The sequence below is a fragment of the Carassius gibelio genome, chromosome A13 (genome assembly GCF_023724105.1).
Source record: "Carassius gibelio isolate Cgi1373 ecotype wild population from Czech Republic chromosome A13, carGib1.2-hapl.c, whole genome shotgun sequence".
Taxonomy (NCBI): Eukaryota; Metazoa; Chordata; class Actinopteri; order Cypriniformes; family Cyprinidae; genus Carassius; species Carassius gibelio.
The window spans coordinates 15030253-15052482 of NC_068383.1; the positions used below are offsets into that span (position 1 = coordinate 15030253).

Below are 22230 nucleotides of genomic sequence, written 5' to 3' on the forward strand. Positions count from 1 at the left end.
TTCAGATAAGATTAAAGAAATAGTTGTCTAAACAAAGCTTAAATGCTGAAAGCATTTCTCATAAGCACATTTGGGAGCCAAAATGAAAGCAAAATTGAGATGCACTATGACATGCATCTTTTTGCAAACGATAATACAAATTTGGAAGTTCAAATGCACAACAACTACAAAGACATTCACATTCATTTGACTCGGGACAAGCAGAGGAGGAGTAAACCATGAAATGCAGCTGCATCACTGAATTCAATCTCTCTCTACCACACTAAAATGTATTCAATCTGACCTTGAATTGAAGACAAGTTTAGTGCATTCAAATCAGTTCAGCTATTGCTTGATTGCTCAAACTCAATAGCGGAGGCAGTATGTCAAGATTTTTCAATGCCTTGGCAGGAAATGCACACATATCATACAACATATCAAGTCTCTTCCATTGAGGTAAATGTGGTCAGAGACCTTTTACAAACAGAACTGATCTCAAATACAAAAAAAAAAAAATAATAATTATTTGCAACAAGGAAGACTTTCATTCAAAAGATGAACAAACTTCTTCAAGCCAAGCATTAGGACTAAAGCAGAGAGGAGTTTCATCTTGAAAGATTAGAAGCGCAGCTCTTTGTAGCAGCCCGTGTACAAGAGCTCTTGATGGGAAGGCAGAAAACCCTGAAGAGATTAGAACAGCTAATCTTCTGCTGCTACTTCAAAAATGTTGCTTTTCGTGGTCCTTTGATCTCTCGTTTACAGATAATTGAAACAATCTACCATTTCTTTAACCTAAGGGGTAACAGCATTCTAGAGGTGCACTACCCACCCTTTTCGTTTCGTCTGTGTGTGTTGACTGATTAATACTGATCTGGACAGACTTTCATTAGCATGCATTTCAAATGAGACTCTATGGGGATGATGATACACATTTTTATATACACATCCGATTATTTGTTATGTTATTAGTCTGGATATTCACAATATAAAACCTCCAAAAAAATTAAAAATAAAAATTCCACGATCAGACTGGCAGAAGTGCTACAAGTAATGACACTTTCCAGCTACTTCTTCCTTAGATGTGTGATAAGACTGGATAGCGCATGGCACAGGATGGATCACTTAAGTGATCATGTTAGCTCGTTAATACAGTTGCAACTTTATATATTGGAATACCTAGGATTAATGAATGTTCAGAATAATTTTTCATTGGCAGTTTGTTAACTAATGAATTAACTAATGTTTATCAATGAAGCCCTAATGTAAAGTGTGTATTAACAATAAAGAATCAAATCACTTTCAAACAATATCTAGGGAATGTTGTAGTCCCACAAATTTTTACACAAATTTTAAAGGCTAATTATTTAAATATGCTTTAGAAAGTAGTGCAGCTGCTTTATTTATGGGGTTTCCAGGGTAACAGCTGGATTTTCTGCAGTTAAGCGCCATCTGCTGTCAGAGAGTGAATGTGCTTCTCCTGCGTGCTTGTTTACATCATTCTGAATAATTTGAAATATATAATTATTCACGGTATTTAGAAGTGCCCATGATAACAATATTGTACACATTCATTACCGTGATATATTGCATTACCGAATACCAGCACATGTCTATGTGAGTTTAATGTGTATTTAATGTGAAATGCAACAGGCACCATTTATGTATTATTTTCACATTCGCATAGTTTTACACAACAGACCCGGAAGAGAAGACAATGCTGAATAAAGTCGCATTTTTGTTATTTTGGGCATTTAATATATTTTCGATGCTTCATCAAATTCTAACTGACCCTCTGATGTCACATGGACTACTTTGATGAGGTTTCAGATTTAGCATATACTTATGATCCAGAATCAGATCCCGAGGCTGAAACTGTACGAGAGCAGCAGCAGAAACGACTCGCTCCGAGCGGGGCTCGAACCCGGGTCTCCGGCATGGGAGGCGGATGCACTAACAAGGAGGCAGAGATATTTTAAGCAGTTTTACTCACCGCCTGCGGTTCCAACACACGATCGTGACCCTTTTTCGTTGGGATTGCATCATCCTTAAGAAATAAACGATACGTCCGTCGTCAAACTAGGCCTTGTTTGTAAAACAAGCATCTTCGAAATGCAGGGAACAAACACTTGCACAACTCCGTTGATGCTCTGTAAAAATAAACTCCATCCACTGGTCCCTTAATGCTGTTTTTTTTTTTGGTAATCTGTGCAGGGTTGTCTTGCCCTGGCAACCAAAAACACACTTCTTTTGTGACTTTTCGCGACGCTCTCGCTCTGATCAGTGAATCGCTCTGATCAGTGAAATGTCTGTGCTGCTCAGCCTCGCTCTACGGGAGCGCGCGCTCTTCCGGCAGAAGTGCCTTAGGACCCATATAAGGAAATTCCGCTCCATCTAACGTCACACAGAGCCATACTCGAAAAAAACTTTCTGAAACTTGTGACAAACCGGAAGGAGTATTTTGGGAACAAAAATACTCTTTCAAACGTACAACTTAATTTTTGAAACTTTGTCCATGTTTAGCATGGGAATCCAACTCTTTAACAGTGTAAAAAACTCAGTATGAATGAAATAGCATTTCACCCCCCCCCCCCCCCCCCCCCTTTAAACTGTGTTCTGAAGATGAACAGAGGTCTTACTGGTTTGGAAAGACTTGAGGGTGAGTCATAAATGACATAATTTTAATTTTGGGGTAAACTAACCCTTTAATAGACTTCAGCATTATCATTTATCTTAATACACGCTTGTGAAATGAGCCACAAACTCCCACTCTTAAGTTATAACCATTCATAATTCATCATCTACTAGATAAAAAAAATTGATCTCTTTAATGCATAACCTGTGAAGATAACAGCTAATTGAAGCCCTACAGGCTTGCAGATTAAGTACGTTACTATCTCTGCTGGGCTGGCAATCAGCTCAGAACTGATCTTATATTAAACTAGCATTGCATTAACATTTGCACCTCTTGACCTCTGCCGTGCAACGATTATTGCAGCATCCCTTTTATTTAGGCTCAGCATACTGATCTGTTGTTAAAGACGATAGGAAGACTGGATGACCGTCCATTTGCCTCTGCCTCTTGGGCTAAAAGAGGCTCTGTATGGGTACATGAAGCAGATTATTTACCACTCTGGGCTTGTTCTCAGGGCTTCAGACAGCGCACCCGATCAAAGCTACAACAGAAGTCTTTCAAACAAACTAAACTGACAACTGGAGACTGCAAGTATTTGTCTTGGTAGCTTGGATGTTGGAAAAACCAAAAAAAATTCTCTACACTGAAAAATATTTGGTGTAGAACATTTTTCACTTAAAAAAAAAAACTGACATTCAATTTCACAAAAAAATAAATCAATCAATTCACGAAGAAACTGCAGCTAACATATTAAACATTAAACATATTAAACATTTCAAACTGTGCTTAACCCCGAGTCCTAAAAGCCCATTTTTTAACCCTGGGTGAAGGTACATTACACACTTGTATTTAGAACTGGGGTGAGCAGCGGCTTTTTATGTTATGTTATGTTACAGCTAGATGATTAGCAACCAACAGCCGATCGTGTGCTTTGGTCGGTCACTGACACACTGCTTAACATGTAAGCAGTCATCTCAGAGTGGAAAATGTCACATGGTGATGGAAAACGTGAATGTGTGTTAAATGGAGACCGTGAATGTCCAGGATTATTTGTTAACCCTGGGTATAAGCAGCAAGAAACAAGATAACCTCATATTCTGTTTAGTCAGTGTTTAGAATGGCTCAGGGCTAACTAAGTGCGAAAAGTCATTTTGTTTTAATAACTTCATTTTTACATTGTAATTTTTACAGTGTACTGGAGTATACAGCGGCCTCAGTCATTTTCATTCCAATACTGAAATACTTATTTTGAGACGTACAGTCAGTTCTACAGGAAAGAAAAATACAGGATTCATATTATTACTGGTGCTGTTATTGCTATTATTACTTCTGCTGTGTTCATAACTATTGGTTTGAAGAACTCTTCATCTCCTCAAGCATTCTTTGACTGCTTCCTTCATTGCATGGCTCGATCAAGCTGCAGAATTCCCTCCGTGTCGACATCCCTCTCTGATTTCCCAGTGCTGCACAGGACCTGACTCAGCTCCCTGAAGATTAAACGGACTAAAAAAAATCAGATCCCCTATATTCTGTTCTGTTCTTTAGAGGAAACAGACAGTAGATTCAGTGGACTGCACTGCAGCATAAAGCACATTTGCATTGTCAATGCAAAAAAAAAAAATTTGCATTTAATGTACACAACAAGGGTTTTATCAAGCACTAACAAAGTTACAGACCTAGGCTGCAAGTTCAGTTAAATAGTCTTTCCAAAGGTCATTCTGAATTAGTGAGCAAGTAATAATATATGCATGCAATTAAGACACAGGAGAGAAATTAATACCAGCTTTAGGGAAATGAGGCTAAAGAAATGAGCCTGGTCATTTGAAGTCATTAATCTAATGGGATTCTGGCTTCTTCTCTGGCTCTATTGAAACATAATCCAAGGCTTGTCCCACTTTCCGTTACACACATAAAAAAATATTATAATAATAATTTTAAAAAAGCATGAGAGCCACCCCAGGCCCAGCACTCATTTGCAAATTATCTCAGACATTTGTAATGTTCTTGGGACAGAACCAAACTCATCTTCAACTCACAATCCACTGCTAATTATGTCATGGATGTGGGGACTCAGTGATCTGAGTTATGGGTTATGTTGTGGCATATATTTGTCCTGTTTTAAAACTTTTACACAGTCTGCATGAGAAACAGACAGACGGACCCAAAAAAAAAAAAAAAAAAAAAACACCTTGTGTAAAATCAAGCTTTTTACAGGCATTATCAAACTACTTGATCTGGGAGTCTTCAATCCAATATTAAAAAAAGGCCTCATGATGGAGATCCATTGCATGATCATTCATAAAAATCTCTTCAAATTCTGTGTGGAAAAGGACAAGCCAAGGATTGTGTTAAATTTGAAAGCATTTTGACAATCCATGTATCACTGAATCACAAGTCACTGAGTTCAATTTTATCAATCCAATCTCAATAATCTTTATTTTTAATAATAATACAAAAAAATAAGATTAAGAATGAAAACGTATATAGTATCATTTAACATACTTTCCTTATAACTCTATATATTTAACAAGTATAATACATGATACAGAAACCTTACATATTACCAAACACAAACAAAAGCTCAAGAGACATGACGGTTGTAAAAAGCTTGACTAGCCAACATGATCTACGAGTCTTCCATCTAAAATTGCCTAAGGATAAAGAAAGTCATTTTAGGATCACTCATAAAAATGTCTCCAAATTCCTTGTAGGCAAAAAAGGACAAGCCAAGGAGTATGTTAAGTTTAAAAGCTACTTTAGTATCTCTGAATCACTTCAGTTACTGAGGTGCACTTCATTTGTTATCCAACCTTTTATCATTAAACATACGGTATATAACGCTAACGTGAACTATTATTTTCCGAGAGCAGAATACATGAAAAGACTTGTTGTATACGCTACACAAACGTACAAGGGTTGTTTTGTCACGTTCTTGACGTTATACATCTAAAATTATTTAAACGTTATGTTGCAAATCCTTGCGTAATTAACAAGCATAGCATTAGAGAAATATTAAATATTTTTGCACTTTTTATACACACTCCCTTAAACGTTTACATGTATTTTAAACTAAATCTTAGTAATAAAAATGTACACGTTATGTGTTAACAACCCACAAATAGGCATATTTTCTTAACGCAAGTTCCAAATGTTATCAAAAATACCCAAACAATCCGTTATGCAGGCAAATTACTAAAAACACCCAAAGAGTTCAAAGCACTTCAAATCCAAGAGCGTATTCTGTTAACGCTCAGCTAGAGCAACTCGCACGGAATTATCATTTCAAGAGATTTTCAAAAACAACAGCTGTGCAACTGCAGGCTCACACGAGATATTCTCGCCTCACGTTTAAAGAGAAAAGAACACTGACTTAAGCCCATGCAAAATTCATTAAAGCCCAAAAACCAAGTCTCTACTGCATGAGCTGGCAGAGCAACTCAGATTTTCTATGGACTGCGTAAAGGTGCCAATGCAGACTCAATCTGCCCATGAAGTCTTACAGAAACACATGCGTTTAAATGCAACAAGAATCCCGCTTTTGTCCCAAGCTGCCTTGAACCTCAAACTTACACATGCTCTCACACACCCTGACCCTGTTACGGCACATTAAGACAGTGTAAAGAGCAGCGAAGCGGTGATTTGTGTATGTGTTTAGTCACTAATATTACCTAAACACTTTCTGGATGTGTATATGGAAATCAGTGACTATTCAAAACTTCCACTAAACTGTAAAACTGCGACTCAAACGGTTTCTACTGCGGCTAACCGCAGCTTTTATTCAAACAGCCGAGCTCGGAGAGAGGGAAATGTCACGGGTTTTCACCAGTAAATTGGTGTATTTGAAAACATAAATTGGTTTTAAATGAAAACATGTTGAGAAGTCGCTACTCTGATTTTCTTCAGAACGAGGTTAGCGCGGCTAGCCGTAGCATTTCTCCAGTTCCGAAGAGGCAAAACCGCGGTTGTTTTGAAGAAAACGCAAACCATGACTCACCGATATAGTTTACTTTGATACGGCTATCCGTAAGTGCTCCTCAAAGTTTTAATAAGTTTAAAAATAAGAGGTGAACTCAAACTCTCGGTGACAGAATCAGCCTCTGAGCCGCCATCTTCACTCGGCTGTGATGCTGTCCGTCGGCTCCAGTCGCTCTACCTTCCGAAAACTCTGGAACAAACCAAATCAGTCCGCCCGATGGGGGGAACCTCCCCCTGCTCACACTTCCTACCTGAAGTGATTGGAGTAAACTGCTTACCATAAGCTTAATGTATAGTGTAGCTTTAAAACATAAATCATGTGCAAGTTTCATTTGGCACCTAAACGAACTGCGTGATTGAATAAGTAGTGAATGTCAGTTCCTCATGTAAACCATGATCCCCGACAGACCACAAACATTCAGCAGTTTCAATATGCAACCTTCTAGCGCCCCCAGGCGATGAAACCCCCCTAGGTACAACACTGATTCGCTCGAGGTCGATGTCATTTCTGACACTTCTTGTGAATTTGATCAGATCTGTTCATCCCATTGCTGATATAAACTACCGTTCAAACCTTTGGGATCAGCAAGAAAAAAATAATAATACTTTCATTTAGCCATGCTACATTAATCAAAAGTGACATTAAAGTAAATTGTACTTATTTTATTTTAAATTTATTTAAAAAATATAATCACAAAACTATTCACGTGCACCAAATCAGTATATTAGAATGATTTCTGAAGGATCATGAGACACTAAAAACTGGAGTAATAGCTGCTGAAAATTCAGCTTTGTCATCACCGGAATAAATTACATTTTAAAATACAGGTGCTGGTCATATAATTAGAATATCATCAAAGTAGGAAAGTTGATTTCACCAATTCCATTCAAAAAGTGAAACTTGTAGGTTATATTCATTCATTACACACAGACTGATATACTTCAAATGTTTATTTCTTTTAAATTTGATGTTTATAACTGACAACTAAAAGTCCCAAATTCAGTATCTCAGAAAATTAGAATAAAAAGGTCAGTATTGAAGAGACGTGGTGCCACACTCTAATCAGCTAATTAACTCAAAACACCTGCAAAGCCTTTAAATGGTCTCTCAGTCTAGTTCTGTAGGCTACACAATCATGGGGAAGACTGCTGACTTGACAGTTGTCCAAAAGATGACCATTGACACATTGCACAAGGAGCACATTAATATAGAGGTGGAGGGAAGGAAAAGATGTGGTAGAAAAGTGTTTAAGCAATAGGGATAACTGCACCCTGGAGAGGATTGTGAAACAAAATCCATTCAAAAATGTGGGGGAGATTCACAAAGAGTGGACTGCAGCTGGAGTCAGTGCTTCAAGAACCACTACACGAAGACGTATGCATGACATGGGTTTCAGCTATCGGATTCCTTGTGTCAAGCCACTCCTGAACAACAGACGGCGTCAGAAGCGTCTCACCTGGGCTAAAGACAAAAAGGACTAGACTGCTGCTGAGTGGTCCAAAGTTATGTTCTCTGATGAAAGTAAAAATTAGCATTTTCTTTGGATATCAGGGTCCCACAGTCTGGAGGAAGAGAGGAGAGGCACACAATCCTTGTTGCGTGAGGTACAGTGTAAAGTTTCCACAGTCAGTGACTGTTTGCGGTGTCATGTCATCTGCTGGTGTTGGTCCACTGCATTTCTAAAGTCCAATGTCAACACAGCCGTATACCAGGAAGTTTTAGAGCATTTCATGCTTCCTGCTGCTGACCAGCTTTATGGAGATTCAGATTTAATTTTCCAACAGGACTTGGCACCTGCACACAGTGCCAAAGATACTAATAACTGGTTTAAGAACCATGGTATCCCTGTTCTTAATCGGCCAGCAAACTCGCCTGACCTTAACTTATTGTAAAGAGGAAGATGCGATACGCCAGACCCAAGAATGCAGAAGAGCTGAAGGCCACTATCAGAGCAACCTGGGCTCTCATAACACCTGAGCAGTGCCACAGACTGGTCGACTCCATGCCATGCCACATTGCTGCAGTTATTCGTGCAAAAGGAGCCCCAACTAAGTATTGAGTGCTGTACATGCTCATACTTCTCATTTTCATATTTTTTTTAGTTGGCCAATATTTCTAAAAATCCTTTCTTTGTATTGGTCTTAAGTTATACTATAATTTTCTGAGATACTGAATTTGGAATTTTCCTTCGTTGTCAGCTATAATCATCAAGATTAAAAGGAATAAACACTTGAAATATCAGGCTGTGTGTAATTTAATGCAATATGCAAGTTTCACTTTTTGAATGGAATTAATGAAATAAACTTTTTGATGATATTATAATATGACCAGCACCTGTACCGTATTTTCCGGACTATAAGTTTTTTTTCATAGTTTGGCTGGTCCTGCTACTTATAGTCAGGTGCGACTTATTTATCAAAATTAATTTGACATGAACTAAGAGAACTGAACCAAGAGAAAACATTACCGTCTCCAGCCGCGAGGGGTCGCTCTGTGCTGCTCCGTGCTCCTGTAACCTACAATAAGCAGCATAGAGCGACCTCTCGCGGCTAGAGACGGTAATGTTTTCTCTTGGTTCTAAAAAATATGCGACTTACATATGTTTTTTTCCTCATCATGACGTATTTTTGGGCTGATGCGACTTATATTCAGGTGCGATTTATAGTCCGAAAAATACGGTATATCAAAATAGAAAACAAACACAGATAAACTTTTTCTTGTAGTGTTTTGATTGATCTTTATTAAGTAAACTCTACATTTTTAATATTGCTTTGTTCCAATTTAGTTTTTCTCTTTTCCCCATTTATTCTAAATTACATCCTCTCACAATCAGCACAATTTATATATGCATTTATATAGATTTTTTTTTGTTTGTTTTTTCCCCCCAACCAAGCTACACTTGAAGAATACAAAAATATCACAGTACAATTTCTACTCAGTCACACTCCACTAGCGAGTTCCAAGCTGGGGCCGATGCTGGAAACACGGGAATCTGGCAGTGACATTTATAGACCACTCCACTAATGTTAGACAGAGGGGAGCAGTTAACCCCGTTTAAAATGAGAACAGATAAATGAAATTGTGTGGTTCGACTAAACCTCAGAAATACTAAATTGCACAGATACCAAAGTCTATTAACGGTATAAGCAACAGCTAGAATTCAAATATAAGAGAACCCAATTTAAACTCAAGGAAGCCCGAATTGTTTTTGACTGAAGTCACCGCTGATGCCTTGAATTTCAAAAATTAAAGAAGCGGTGCAATCTGGTCCAGCTAGACTTCCCTGTTCCAGCACTCAAGCCACCAACATCTGACCGGAAAAAGGAACTCGCATGAGCAGTCGGTTATAACCTTCTTCCATTCTTCATCCTGCTCTCTGCAGACACGCCATACTATACAAAATATTAAAAACAAAAGATAAAACAAAAACACTGAAGAATCCTCACCCGTACTTTGATTATGGTTTCATAATAAATGTCTCTTTTATTCTTTTGAAGTTTTGTTTTTATTCTCCTCGTGTTTACGATGCCATCCACTATCCAGCGTTGAAACCCATATGACCGATGGAGGCTCTGTTCTCCAGGGTAGAGGAATGTTGCAGAAGAAGTCTGACATTTAGTGGTTTCGTTTAAATGTGAACCGAACATCAACATAGCAAGTGAAAACCTCTGTCCCCGTATTAACCATCTAAATGAACTCACAAAGCACAGAAATCAGTGAATGAAAGATGTTAGGACTCGTAGATAAAACATAGATAGCTATTAAATCACTCGACTGAACACACCAAAAAAAGCGAACAAAACTAAGATCAGACACAACAGAGGGATCAACAACTCGAGGAAGGAGGGACCCATTGACATGCCCCAGCATCTCTGTACCACTTTCTCATGACTTCAGGGCCTGAGGGACTAAATGTGAGTGGGCTTGTACAGGAAGTCCTCACGGCTACACTTCCTATCAAGGGGAACGGAGAGTGCTGCGTGTCAGATTGGGCTGTGTTAGTGGTCTGTGGGGAAGATAGCTACAGGCGTCTCGGTCCCCGCTGGTCTCTAGAGCAGTCAGGGTGAGAAAGTGGCCATCTCCAACGAGATCCGCTGCCATAGTTCTTTAGTCTGTTTGCCCCTCTTTAGGTTCTGCAGCACATCATTGAACTGCATCATGCCAACTGGAGTCAGGCAAAACGCTCCGCGGGCACTTCGGATGATGTTCACAAAGTCGTCGTAGTCCGCAGGAGTCAGATGGATCAGCCTGTGGTGGATATACTGGAACAAACATAATACAGACAGTCGATGAAGAAATTGGACATGAATTCAGTCGTTCAACAATGGAGACTGTTCCAAGGTCATTTTAGTTTTTCATTTATGGACAGCTTGATATTATTTTTTCCTTTTGGTAATGGGTAAGCTTTGTAATAAGTTGCATGTTACATGTACAATAATACATGTTAATGTGTTAGGTATAAAATATGGTTATATGCATCTAAATTAAAACCATTTGAGCCAAATATGTCAAACGTACGATGAAAAGGTTTTTTTGTAATCATTATGAATTGTAGTCAGCAAGCCTTTAATAATGTGACACATTTCTGAGTGAAAAGGAGCACGTAAGGGGACTTGAAAACGTAAGAAGGATGGAAAAATTGTTTATGATTCTACTTACAAAATTGTTACATTGCCCAGATAAACTCTAAAGGCATTTCTTAGTTTCTGCAAAGATATCGATTTTTTTCAAATAAATGCTGTTCTTTTGAACTTTGTATTCAACAAAGAAACTAATATAAAACAAAGAATGTATAAGTTTCCACAAAAATATTAAACTTTTCAACACTCATAATAAAAATGGTTAACAAGCTTCTCAGGGGTAACGCAAAAGTTCTGGTGATGGAAGAAAAAAATATGAGTTGGAAGAGAAAACTTTTGCATTTCCTTGAGAAAATGTGTTAAAAAAGTTGAAGTTGCAAGCAATTCAAAACTGTTGAAATAAAATATCACCAAGTCACCCCTTAAAGCCTCCTCAGAAAAAGGATGTTTAAATGGAAAAAAGAATGACAACATAAACTTTAAACAGAAAATCACAAATCATTTTTTGGCTGTTGGAACGACATGGAAAAACTAAGAGATGAAAGCTGGATGAAAGATTTTAGAGGTAGATACACACGTTCAACTGCAGATTTGTGACCATGTAAATTAATATTATAATACGGTTTCATTGTTTCAGATTATGGAATAAATTTACTTAGAAGAATCTTTAAAACTAATCTACAAGATTAAACCATTTACAACTCAAATCATTATTTCATTATGCATTTAGTTTGCAATCTGATGAATACATAAATACAAGAATATATATATATATATATATATATATATATATATATATATATATATATATATATATATATATATATTAATAAATAACTCAATAATACATGGAGCTTCCTCTGGGGTTTTGAGTTCAGTTTAGTTTTTAGTTCTAAATGCGTTTACTTGTCGTTCAACAACATTTCATTACCCTCATATCTTTTTGATCTCCCTGTGGTTAAACATATGCGAAATGATAAATTCATAAATACTCTTGCTACTAGATGGCACTAACGTAAACCTGTTTTAATAAAATGTATACCCAGATGTTCCCGGATGTTTATAGGGACATGTGGCATATGGAGCACATTTCCCACCAGCGACGTATGAAATGACTTGGTAACCGTCTGGATAGGTTTCTGCTCGAGCACAGCCTCTGTCCCTCGTCTCATTATCCACGCATGGAGAGAGTGGATTAGAGCTGGCACTGTCTCCCTTTAACATTTACCCAACATTCATTTGCAAAGATTTACAGTGGCAGACATATGGTAGAGCCTCTCCTTGAGCTGTTTTTTTTAGGGCTACCCCAATAGTGGCCACTTGCACAGATATGTGCGTTGTTTCCCATGCGACAAGTCGAAACCTCGTCGGCTAGCAGGTAACTGTAAGAGCGTGTCTGTGTGTGCGAGGGAGAGATAGCATGTGTGCGCTCTTGGCTTTGGGCTGTCACAGTGTGTTTGATGCTCTCTCATCAGTATGCTCCATCCTGCGAACAGACTCAGGCTTCCCTCTCTAGCTTTAACACTCCAGAATTGTTCATGCACAATTTATATTCAGTGTGGGCGACAATGCCATCACAATCCAGCCTCGGCACCACTCGAATGCTCGAAAACCCCACTCAAATTCTTTCCTTGAAACTAAGTCTAACGAATATGAAAACGAACTTTGAGATTGCTGCACTGCATTCAATACTAAATGTCAGCTGTGACGAATTGTCTCGTGTGTTAAGAGTCTAATTTTAAATGCTTCTGTCAGTGGAAGAGTGCACTTTGCTCCTGGTGGATCATCATCATCAGGGTATGGATTTATTTCAGAATATCATCTATAGGGATGTTATTAGTTATAATGTCAGCATGATTAGTTCCCCATTTGTGAGTCTGTACCTGTAAGTAGGCCTGCTGGCAGCGCTGCACGAGCTGGTGGAAGGCTGGAGTGCGGAGGTGTGCGTGGATATGTGCAGGGTTTAACCTCTGCAGAGCCTCCATAATGATCTCCTGCAGGACAAACGGACTAAGAACACCTTTCGCTGCCCCCACACAAAACTGGTACACGTGGTTCACACCTGAGGAGAGATAAAGACAGAGGGAGAAGATTCAACAATTACTCTAATACATTGGTGTTCTTTTTTAATTTTCTAATTTCTTTGAATTGAATTAGAATTTATTATACCGATTAGCATTTAAATCAATCCAAATAGCACTGTCAATATAAAACAACCATATCAATATGGTCTTTTTCTTGCCCATCTCTGCATTGCTTTGCTTGGTTTGATTACATTTCTCTTTTTCCCCAAATACATAAAATACAATGAGCCTACAAGTCCAAGATGGAATATCTCTATAGCCTAACACCTCAGACCCAGACCATTTTTATGAATAATTTATTCATAGATCAAACCCAGACCGGATATTTTATTGTGGTAAAGTTGTTTGCATTCTTTATATGGTGAAATGTTATTATCATTCGAAGCTCAGCAAGTGAAAAATCACCCCTTAAGTTTAAACACATTAAGTGGTAGAAATTTGAATGCAAACAACTGTAGAGGACTGCATCTTTATAGATTACATCCATAAAATGTGAGGCAAGTTGTTTCATAATATAATTAATCTCACATTATTGTATTGTGTTTTCATTTCCTGTGAATTCTGATGCAATTTGAGAAAATATAGAACAGAAGGGCCCAAAGTTTTTACTACACAGGGCCAAAATTAAATCTTGACTGAAGGCTGTGGGCTGAGAGTATTTGGATTATATCCAATACATTAATGTACATTTTTTAAATAAAATTCAATAATATTCTCTACATTTCAATGCCATAATAAAACTGAAAAGTACTAAAAGCATTAACAAAACTACACCATTAAATATTAAAAAAATATTATGCCTGCAATTTAATTTGCCAAGTTGTGATTTAAGCGTGCTGACATTTAGTATTAAAAAGCAAACTTGGATGTTTCACCACACTTGTTTATGTTTGTGGTGTTCCAGATTACAGTAAGTGGAGTATCTAGAGCAAAAATTGGAAGGGATAGTGGAGTGATAACACAGGGGAAATTAATGTCAGTTCACTCACATAGTCTGTTCTAGTCTATGCATTGCTTTGCAAATACAGTTTAAAATATATTTAATCCAGAATATCCCTTTAAAGGAAGCATGTGCAGGTGTATGTCATTACCATCGGATTAAGCTATTCATCCATTCCAGTGGGGACCTTTAGCAAAGCAACAATACATACACTACAGTGTTTCCCACAGACTAACAATCATTGTGTGGTGGAAATATAGGCTAGAAAACCGCAGACAAGCTGAATGATTAAAAATGCAATTTAATTATCTGCCAGCAGGAGGTGCTTTAGGAGCGGCAGAAATATACTGGTTTCCCCGGTAACAGCATAGACAGTAAAAGAAATGGACACAGCGCCCCCACTGGAACTCAATTGAAGTGAAGCCTGTTTTTAGCATTTTTTAGCACTTCCGTTTCTGACGCGCAGACTCAAACTAAGCTTGATGACGTCAGAAACCTGTCTGACAGATGTAAATCTTCTAAGTGGCTGTGCGTGCAAACTGCCATCGTTAATCTTGCAGAGACGACGAGCTTGAGCGGGGAGTTCTTTGTCGTGAGTGAGCAGGAGTAAGTATTCTGATTAATTATTTTGTATAGTATTTTAAAATGTAACGCCAGTACGCCATATTAAGTTAATTGCCTGCGAGCTTCTCCTCCTGTCTGTACGGTAATGCGACAGAGTCACGTGGTTATGACGCAATCGTTAGCCTATTTTTACAAAAACTGTTTCTATGGGGCCATAATGTAACATAGAAGGTAATGGAGCCCTTTATACATTGTCATGTATCTTTAGAAATAAATAATGGACAAACGGAGTCTTTAAATGCCTCAGATGTAAAGTTATTTGCTGTCAAAGTGACGCCAAAACGAATGGGAGTCAATGGGAATGCTAACGCAAGTGAAGTTCTGCTACAAGATGGCGGCACCCGGCCGACTTCAACTTCCGTTCGACTTCCTTGCCGCCTGGGTAACAACTCTACACACAGCAGCTAACGATCATAAACGCTGCTTTATCAGGCATTACAGGAAAGATTACATTAAAATGATAAAAACTTAACTGAAGAAAGTCAGTTCCCTGCGCCGCGGTACTTATGTTTAATCATGAATCAAAGCCTTTTGGAAATCGATTTGTTGGCAGTCAGTGTTGATATAGTTGGACCACCACAAATAAATCTATGTATTGGAAACACTGCACTATTCATTTCAGAAGATGACTAACCTGAACTTGGCAGAATATTATCTTCTACTACATTTTCAATTGTAACATGAAGCCCATGAAAACTGGCAACATGCTGTGATCAGCATGGGATAAAGAGTTAGAGTTAGAGAAGAGTTAGAGAAAAGACTGGAGACTGCTGTTAAACCACCTCAACTTTTGTCCGGTGAAGGCAAGGGAAACTGTCAACACATCATTTACTTCCAGCCATTATAGCCAGTAAAGGCAAATGAAACAAAATAGCTTCTCGTAGACGATATATTGCAAAGATGTGTGTGCATACCAAGACGCGCAGCCAGGCCCAACAGCCATTTGACATCTTCAGTGTACGGGGGGCTACGGGAAAAGTTGTTTGGATGATCGTTGTGGGCCCTCCTTCCCAACATCTCCAAGGCCAGCATGCCTAAATGAGGACAAGAAGATGTCACCATTAACACTGTGTACTGAACGACACTGTACTGATCATGTAATGAATTGGCACATGCTCCCAACGTCCTAATCTCCAGGATTTATGAGTACTAATATAACGGAAATCATGCCTTAATTAATATTTCTCACTGTGAGAGTTCTTTGTCAGTCCTGCAACATGGACTCAACCGATCTCTCCCTCACCTCTCTTGATAATTAATCACCACAATTCAGGACCAGATGGATCCTAATGGGTGCAAAACAGCAACATAAGGACAGGCAAGCCATGCCCTAAAGGTTCTATGTAATTAGAAATCATGCGTCCTTACCGACTCTGTAGGCCGAGTGGAGGTAGTGCAGGCCCTGCTGGCTGATAGGTTGACTGTGCTGCTCGTCTTCCACAGGGAAGGGTGCGCTGACCAGGGAGGCGGGCTGGGACGAGAGTCCTGGATGAGAAGCCCCCTGAATGGCCTGGATGGTGGAAGCGGAGTGTACTCCTGCTGGGCAAAAAAAAAAAAAAAAAGATGAGAGGATGTACACGGTGACGGTCTATGAATTTGCCAACTGTTTGATGCATGGTTTGATGCATGGCATGGCTTCCCAACAATCTCTGGTGAACTGGTAAAAACTGTAATGAACTCTGCACTGAAGTAAAGGTGCAAAAATAATAATTTCACTGGCCTTGAACTATATGCATTTGCTCACCAACTGTGAAATTAATTACATCTCAGAAAGCTTTGAATATTTGGTATCAATCCACAAAAAAAATCTAAACCAATGGACCATTTTCATAATGATTTGTTTCCATAATTGTTAACATCAAAAATCTACCATAGTTTTTTTTTAAATAAATCAATATAAATTGTACCCGAAAAAGAGTTAACATGGCCGCTGCTGAGTATTTCTAAAACAACGGCTAAAGGGGTGATGGCAAATTTTACATTTTCTTCTTTTCTTTTCTCTACCAGTGCCATTGCAGAGCTTTGCAAACACACAAACACAAAAATCTCTTATTTTCTGCATTTCATCTGTTTAATAATCTACCTTTCTAACAAACCTGTCTGATAATTAGGAGTGGGAATCTTGGGAATCTCACAATTAGATCCAATTTCGATTCAACGAGTCACAACCCAATTCTAAAACAATTCCCGATTAATTTTTATATATTTTTTATTGTTTTAACCATCAGGCAAAGGCCATTTTGCCTAGCAAGTTATGACATCAAGTCTCTTAGACTGTGACCGGTCCTATGACAGAAGGCCCTGTGCTCAAGATTCAGAGGAAATTTCAAAATGCGCACTAAAACCAACCTTTTTTTTTTGATGAGGTTCCTAAAAAAAAAAGTGTCAAAATTGCCATCACCCCTTCAGCCGTTGTTTTAGAAATACTCAGCAGCGGCAGTGTTAACTCTTTTTCGGGTACAATGTATATTGATTTATTTAACAAAAAAAAAAAAATATGGTAGATTTTTGATGTATGAACATCAGTATGAAAATGGTCCATTGGTTTTGATTTTTTTGTGGATTGATACCAAATATTCAAAGCTTCCTGAGATGTAATTAATTTCACAGTTGGTCATGTGATCTCAACATGGCAGCCACTGTGAAGAACCACCCTTACATGGAATAAAACAGCTATTCAAAAGCCTGATTTGGCACTCTCATGCAATTATAAATCATTTAAACTACATCGGATGAAAATACTAGCTATTCATTTCTAGCAAATTTCTGCATTTGCTCAGCATTCATCTAAATAACATTTGATAATATGCCCAAAAATAGTTTTCATGTTAAGATGGAATTGAAATTACCTGCAACAGTAGTGCTAAGGGCTGCCTCTGCAGTATGGTACGGGTGGACAGCGATCTGAGTCATGGACGGCATTGGAACTCCAGGGAAAGTGACAGCAGTCGCTGCCATAGGAGGATGAGGGCCAGTGGCTACAGAAAATGGGTACTGAGCACCAATAAAAGCAGGGTGCATTCCCTGAGAAGACAAACAGATGCTCTTAAAACCACTTTGATACGCCTTCCTGGAGTCATACACCTGCCGTCAGAAAATTAAAAGCCACAAAATCAAGTTAATCCAAGAGAACAGTTGTAAAGATCATCATAAACATAAACAAACTGGTAGGAGTTTCTCTCCATTTATATTCTGCAAGGAATACTGTGCTATGCATCACTGACTGCCAAGTAAGAGTCTGTATTAGTGCTCTAGTTTAATTTTAGCACCTCCAGTTAAATACAGACAAATGATATTATAGACTGAAATATAAATTCTAAGCACAGATATTTAAAACCTATAAATCATATCACAAGGAAAGAAAGAGAGCTCATACTTGTGGGTAGGCCGCCCCAGACACGGGGAAGACAGCAGGACGGGGAATGTGCTGAAGGGGGTGGCCCAGGTACTGCGGGGTGCAGACCGTAGGCAGATGGGTTTGGATGGTGGTGTAGGGATGCAGGCCTTGCGCGTGTCCCATGGCTGAGCCAGGCAGCGCGTGTGACTGGTAGATGGTGGAGCCAACAGAAATGACAGGAACTACAGCGGCTGCAGTCACTGTTGTAGTTACAGTTGAAACGCCTGATGGGTCCAAGGCTCCCGTGTTATCCAGGATACCACAGCTTCCCTCGGGTGGCGTTCTCCCTGCTCCACCATTGGCCCTACAGCGGCCGGATCCCTCTCGCTGGGACCCAGACCCTCCACCCACTGTTTGCTCGTACAGCCAATACCACTGGTGAGCCACCTCGAACAAGACCTCAGGATAAACACCACCTCCCTTTGCAGCCTCCTCAACTGCCATGCAAGCTTTCTCCAGCATCACATTATCCTGAAAAGAAAAGAATGCAGAAAAGTGTTCTTTAAAGGCAACAAGCAAAAATGTGTGGATTATGATGTACAATGAATGCAGGCTTTGCTGGACAATACCTGCTCCTTGCACTGCACCAGGGCTCTCTGAATCTCGTTGGGGTTGAGGGCGTGAGCATGAGGCAAGCAACTCAAAGCCAGCTCTGCCGCAGCACGCACCATGTTGGGATCCCGTGCTCGCGATGCGCGGTCTGCGAGTGACGCTACCTCCGGAGGGGTGAGGTGCCCGTCCCAGCATTCCACTAGGATGTTGAGGGCAGCACTCCCAATCTCCATAGCCTGGCCTGTGAAATCAAGACAAAAGAATTTCAAACCAAACAAAAGGTAGGTTTGCCCACCCATTTCCTAGCATATTGTATTAACTGCATCTATCCTTTTATTGTATCTATTCATCCACATCTATCAGACCATGTACATCAACCAGTACATCTATCCAACATACACTGCCGTTCAAAAGTTTGGGATCAGTAACAATGTTTTTTTAAGAAGTCTCTTCTGCTCATCAAGGCTGCATTTATTTGATCAGAAATACAGGGGGAAAAAAACTGTAATACTGTGAAATATTAGTGCAATTTAAAATTAAGTTTTTCTATTTGAATATACTTTAAACTATACTTTATTGCTGTGATCAGAGCTGAATTTTCAGCAGCATCTCTCCAGTCTTCAGTCTCACATAATCCTTCAGGAATCATTCTAATATGCTGATTTAATATTACTATTGTAAACAGTTTTGCTGCTTCCAATTGTTTTGGAACTTGTGATTTTTTTTTTCAGGATTCTTTGATGAATAAAACAAAACAAAAAACAGTATTTACTCAAAACATAAATCTTACAATATAAGATATATATACTATCGCTCAAAAGTTTAGAGTCTGTAATTAATTTATTGAAATTAATTAATGCAAATCTTACTGGTCCAGGACTTTTATATAGCAGTGTATATACATCCACCTATAGCTATGCACCACTAGGGCTGGGGGATATATATAAACAAAAGAATATCGAATATCGTAAAAAAATTTAATTAGTGCACAAATCTCAATTTAAACTGTGCAGCTGAATGAAATAAACTGGGATAAGTATTTTTTATTTTATTTTTTTTTAGCTAAGAACTCAAGGCTGTCAATGTTCTCTGGTTTAAGAGAAGCTCTGTGGCATTAAAATATATTCCAACAGTGTTGGGCGATATGGTCATTTTTCAAATCGTCATATCATCAGCCCCTGACATGATATTATCGTGCATGGGTGGAGCAAGAGAGAGACTCTTTGTTCTTGTCATAGCATAACTATTTGGTGTTTTAAACTGCACAGGTGTGCGAGAGAGAGCCTATAGAAAAAATATACTTTCAAACATACTGGTAAAATAACGTTAAATATAAAAATACTGTATTTAAAACAGCTAGTTCATATATAGTTGGATACAACTGTCATATCACACGTCCTGTGACAAATCTGCCGCATCTGCATATGGAAGTTATCTAAATGTTCTGCAGAATCAGTCAAAAGTGAAAATCAATAGTAGATTTCATTTAAAGCCCAACAGTTTAACACTAATATTGGGCATAAATGAACACGTTAAATATAAAGTAGTCAAAACAGGTTAAGTTCATATATTTGGAGTAAAGTTGAATTGAACTGCTGCATCAAAATAATAACAAGGTGGCAGAGCGAACTTATCTATAGTGGTTCTCACATAGTCCTTCTACGTCATCACCACATAAGCCCCTTTCACACTGCACATAGGACCCGGCAAATTGCCAGAACACTGCCGGGTCACCTTCTGTGTGAAAGCAAACACGTCCCGGGATTGATTCCGGCATTGAACCCGGGTCGGGGACCTAGTAACATTGCCGGGTTCAACCTGGGACGGCCGCTGTGTGAATAAAACTAATGTCGTAGTGATGATGCACGTTATCGCGCGGCTCTTTTACCGGCTGTTTTGAAGGAAGATCAACGTTCGAGAGAAAAAAAAATATGCACAAACTGTAATGAAGCAGAGATCAGTTTGTTCCTCACTTTCCGCACTGACGCTGAGATCGTTTACTAGCTTGAGTGAAAGTATAACGTGCCTAACGTTTTCGACTCGTACATTACACATCACGCCCTGATGTCACGTGTCGTTACGGGATCTTTACAGGTTGTGTGTGAAAGCATGCACATATCGCGGGTAATCACTGGCAGTGTGAAAGTGCAAAATCTAGCGACCCGGGAAAAATTTCCAGAACACTTTACCCGTGTATTTGCCGGAATCGCAGTGTGAAAGGGGCTATATTGTGCGTTATAAGTTAAGTGATCAGAGAGGGACTACGTGAGAACCACTATGGATGATAAATTCGCTCTGCCGCCTTTTTATTATTTGGTCTTTACTTTATTTGTAAAGCCAAGAAAGAGTTAATCTCTCATGTATGAGAAGAGTGCGTTGTCGTGTACCAGCCATTAAATGTGCGGGACACCAACTCCTCATTTTCTATCCCTTTCATTTCATGGATTAAACGAGTCATCTGAGTCAAAGCAGACAACTTCAGCCACTACAGGCTCTAATCCTCCTGCGCAAGCGTGTGTGTGTGTGTGTGTGTGTGTGTGTGTGAGTGAATGCGGTGCTGAAGTGAAATTGCTGGGCAGTTTGATAGCCGAATTATAATAGGGCGCCTAATAAAAATAATAGTTATTATTATTATAATCTAATACATTAATAGGAAAATGAGTCTTGATTATTGACAGAGAATTCTGCTTATGTCGATATCTCTGACTATCGTCGATACACGATACTATCGTCTATCAGCATATTTTATATATATATATATATATATATATATATATATATATATATATACACCAAAGACACTCAGAGAGCACTCTCTCTGTCTATTATGAAAACTGGTAAAATAAATGAAAAATATTATAATAGTGAAATTCCTAATAGTAATTCCAAATTGCCATACTACTACGTTTCTCTATTAACACAACAGTGATTAAGTTAGTGCATTCATACAGTGATCACAATCGCAAACAATACAATCGAGATCTCACGACAGAACACGACTGATTGAGTGACACTTTCATTTTAATCGCTAAACTCCAGGTTAGTGTTTTCAGATCATCATCATCTGTGCTTCAGCAATGAGGAGTAAGCACGTGCGCATGGTTGCCAGATTGCTTAAAATAATCAAAACAACAGGCAGAAAATGTATCCTTGTAACAGCAAAGCTCTGATTTGGGGATTTGAATCAGCAACCGCACTCACGAAAGCTTGTGTAGTGGAGACGTGTAGAGCAGTCCGCAATAACATGTTTCCGGTTTTTTGATCGGCATCAGAATGTTCGGCACATTCGTTTGGGAAAGTATGCTTAAATTTGAAATATTCGACATACACAATATTTTCAAATTTTACTTGTTGTCAAAATTATTGCGATATTATCGTTAATATTCAATATATCACCCAGCCCTTTATATCACTCCATTTATCTACCCATATCTAGCCATTAATTTTTAGCCATATAAATCATTAT

The 22230-nt window shown here is 38.7% G+C and overlaps 2 protein-coding genes across 15 annotated transcripts in view; both read right to left on the bottom strand.

Annotated features, from left to right (window-relative positions):
• LOC128026271 (bifunctional heparan sulfate N-deacetylase/N-sulfotransferase 2) overlaps positions 1-6849 on the bottom strand; it is a 105928-nt gene extending 99079 nt beyond the window's left edge. For 5 of the 6 annotated variants that reach the window (XR_008186384.1, XM_052613189.1, XM_052613187.1 and 2 more), the window contains exon 1: positions 6606-6812. The gene's annotated coding sequence lies outside the window, so the exon portion shown is untranslated. Of the gene's footprint in view, positions 1-6605 lie in introns of all 6 variants that reach the window. The other variant, XM_052613190.1, reaches the window with a different exon arrangement.
• Positions 6850-9298: 2449 nt separating this feature from the next.
• Positions 9299-22230, bottom strand: part of LOC128026267 (zinc finger SWIM domain-containing protein 8) — a 34726-nt gene continuing 21794 nt past the window's right edge. For 3 of the 9 annotated variants that reach the window (XM_052613168.1, XM_052613167.1, XM_052613166.1), the window contains 7 exons: positions 18782-19005; positions 18192-18683; positions 17665-17899; positions 16184-16354; positions 15730-15849; positions 13051-13229; positions 9299-10849 (listed from right to left, as the gene is read on the bottom strand). In XM_052613168.1, the coding sequence (XP_052469128.1) occupies positions 10646-10849; positions 13051-13229; positions 15730-15849; positions 16184-16354; positions 17665-17899; positions 18192-18683; positions 18782-19005 (1625 nt within the window). In that variant the 3' untranslated portion in view covers positions 9299-10645. Of the gene's footprint in view, positions 10850-13050; positions 13230-15729; positions 15850-16004; positions 16102-16183; positions 16355-17664; positions 17900-18191; positions 18684-18781; positions 19006-22230 lie in introns of those variants that run through there. The other 6 variants (XM_052613171.1, XM_052613172.1, XM_052613170.1 and 3 more) reach the window with 5 other exon arrangements.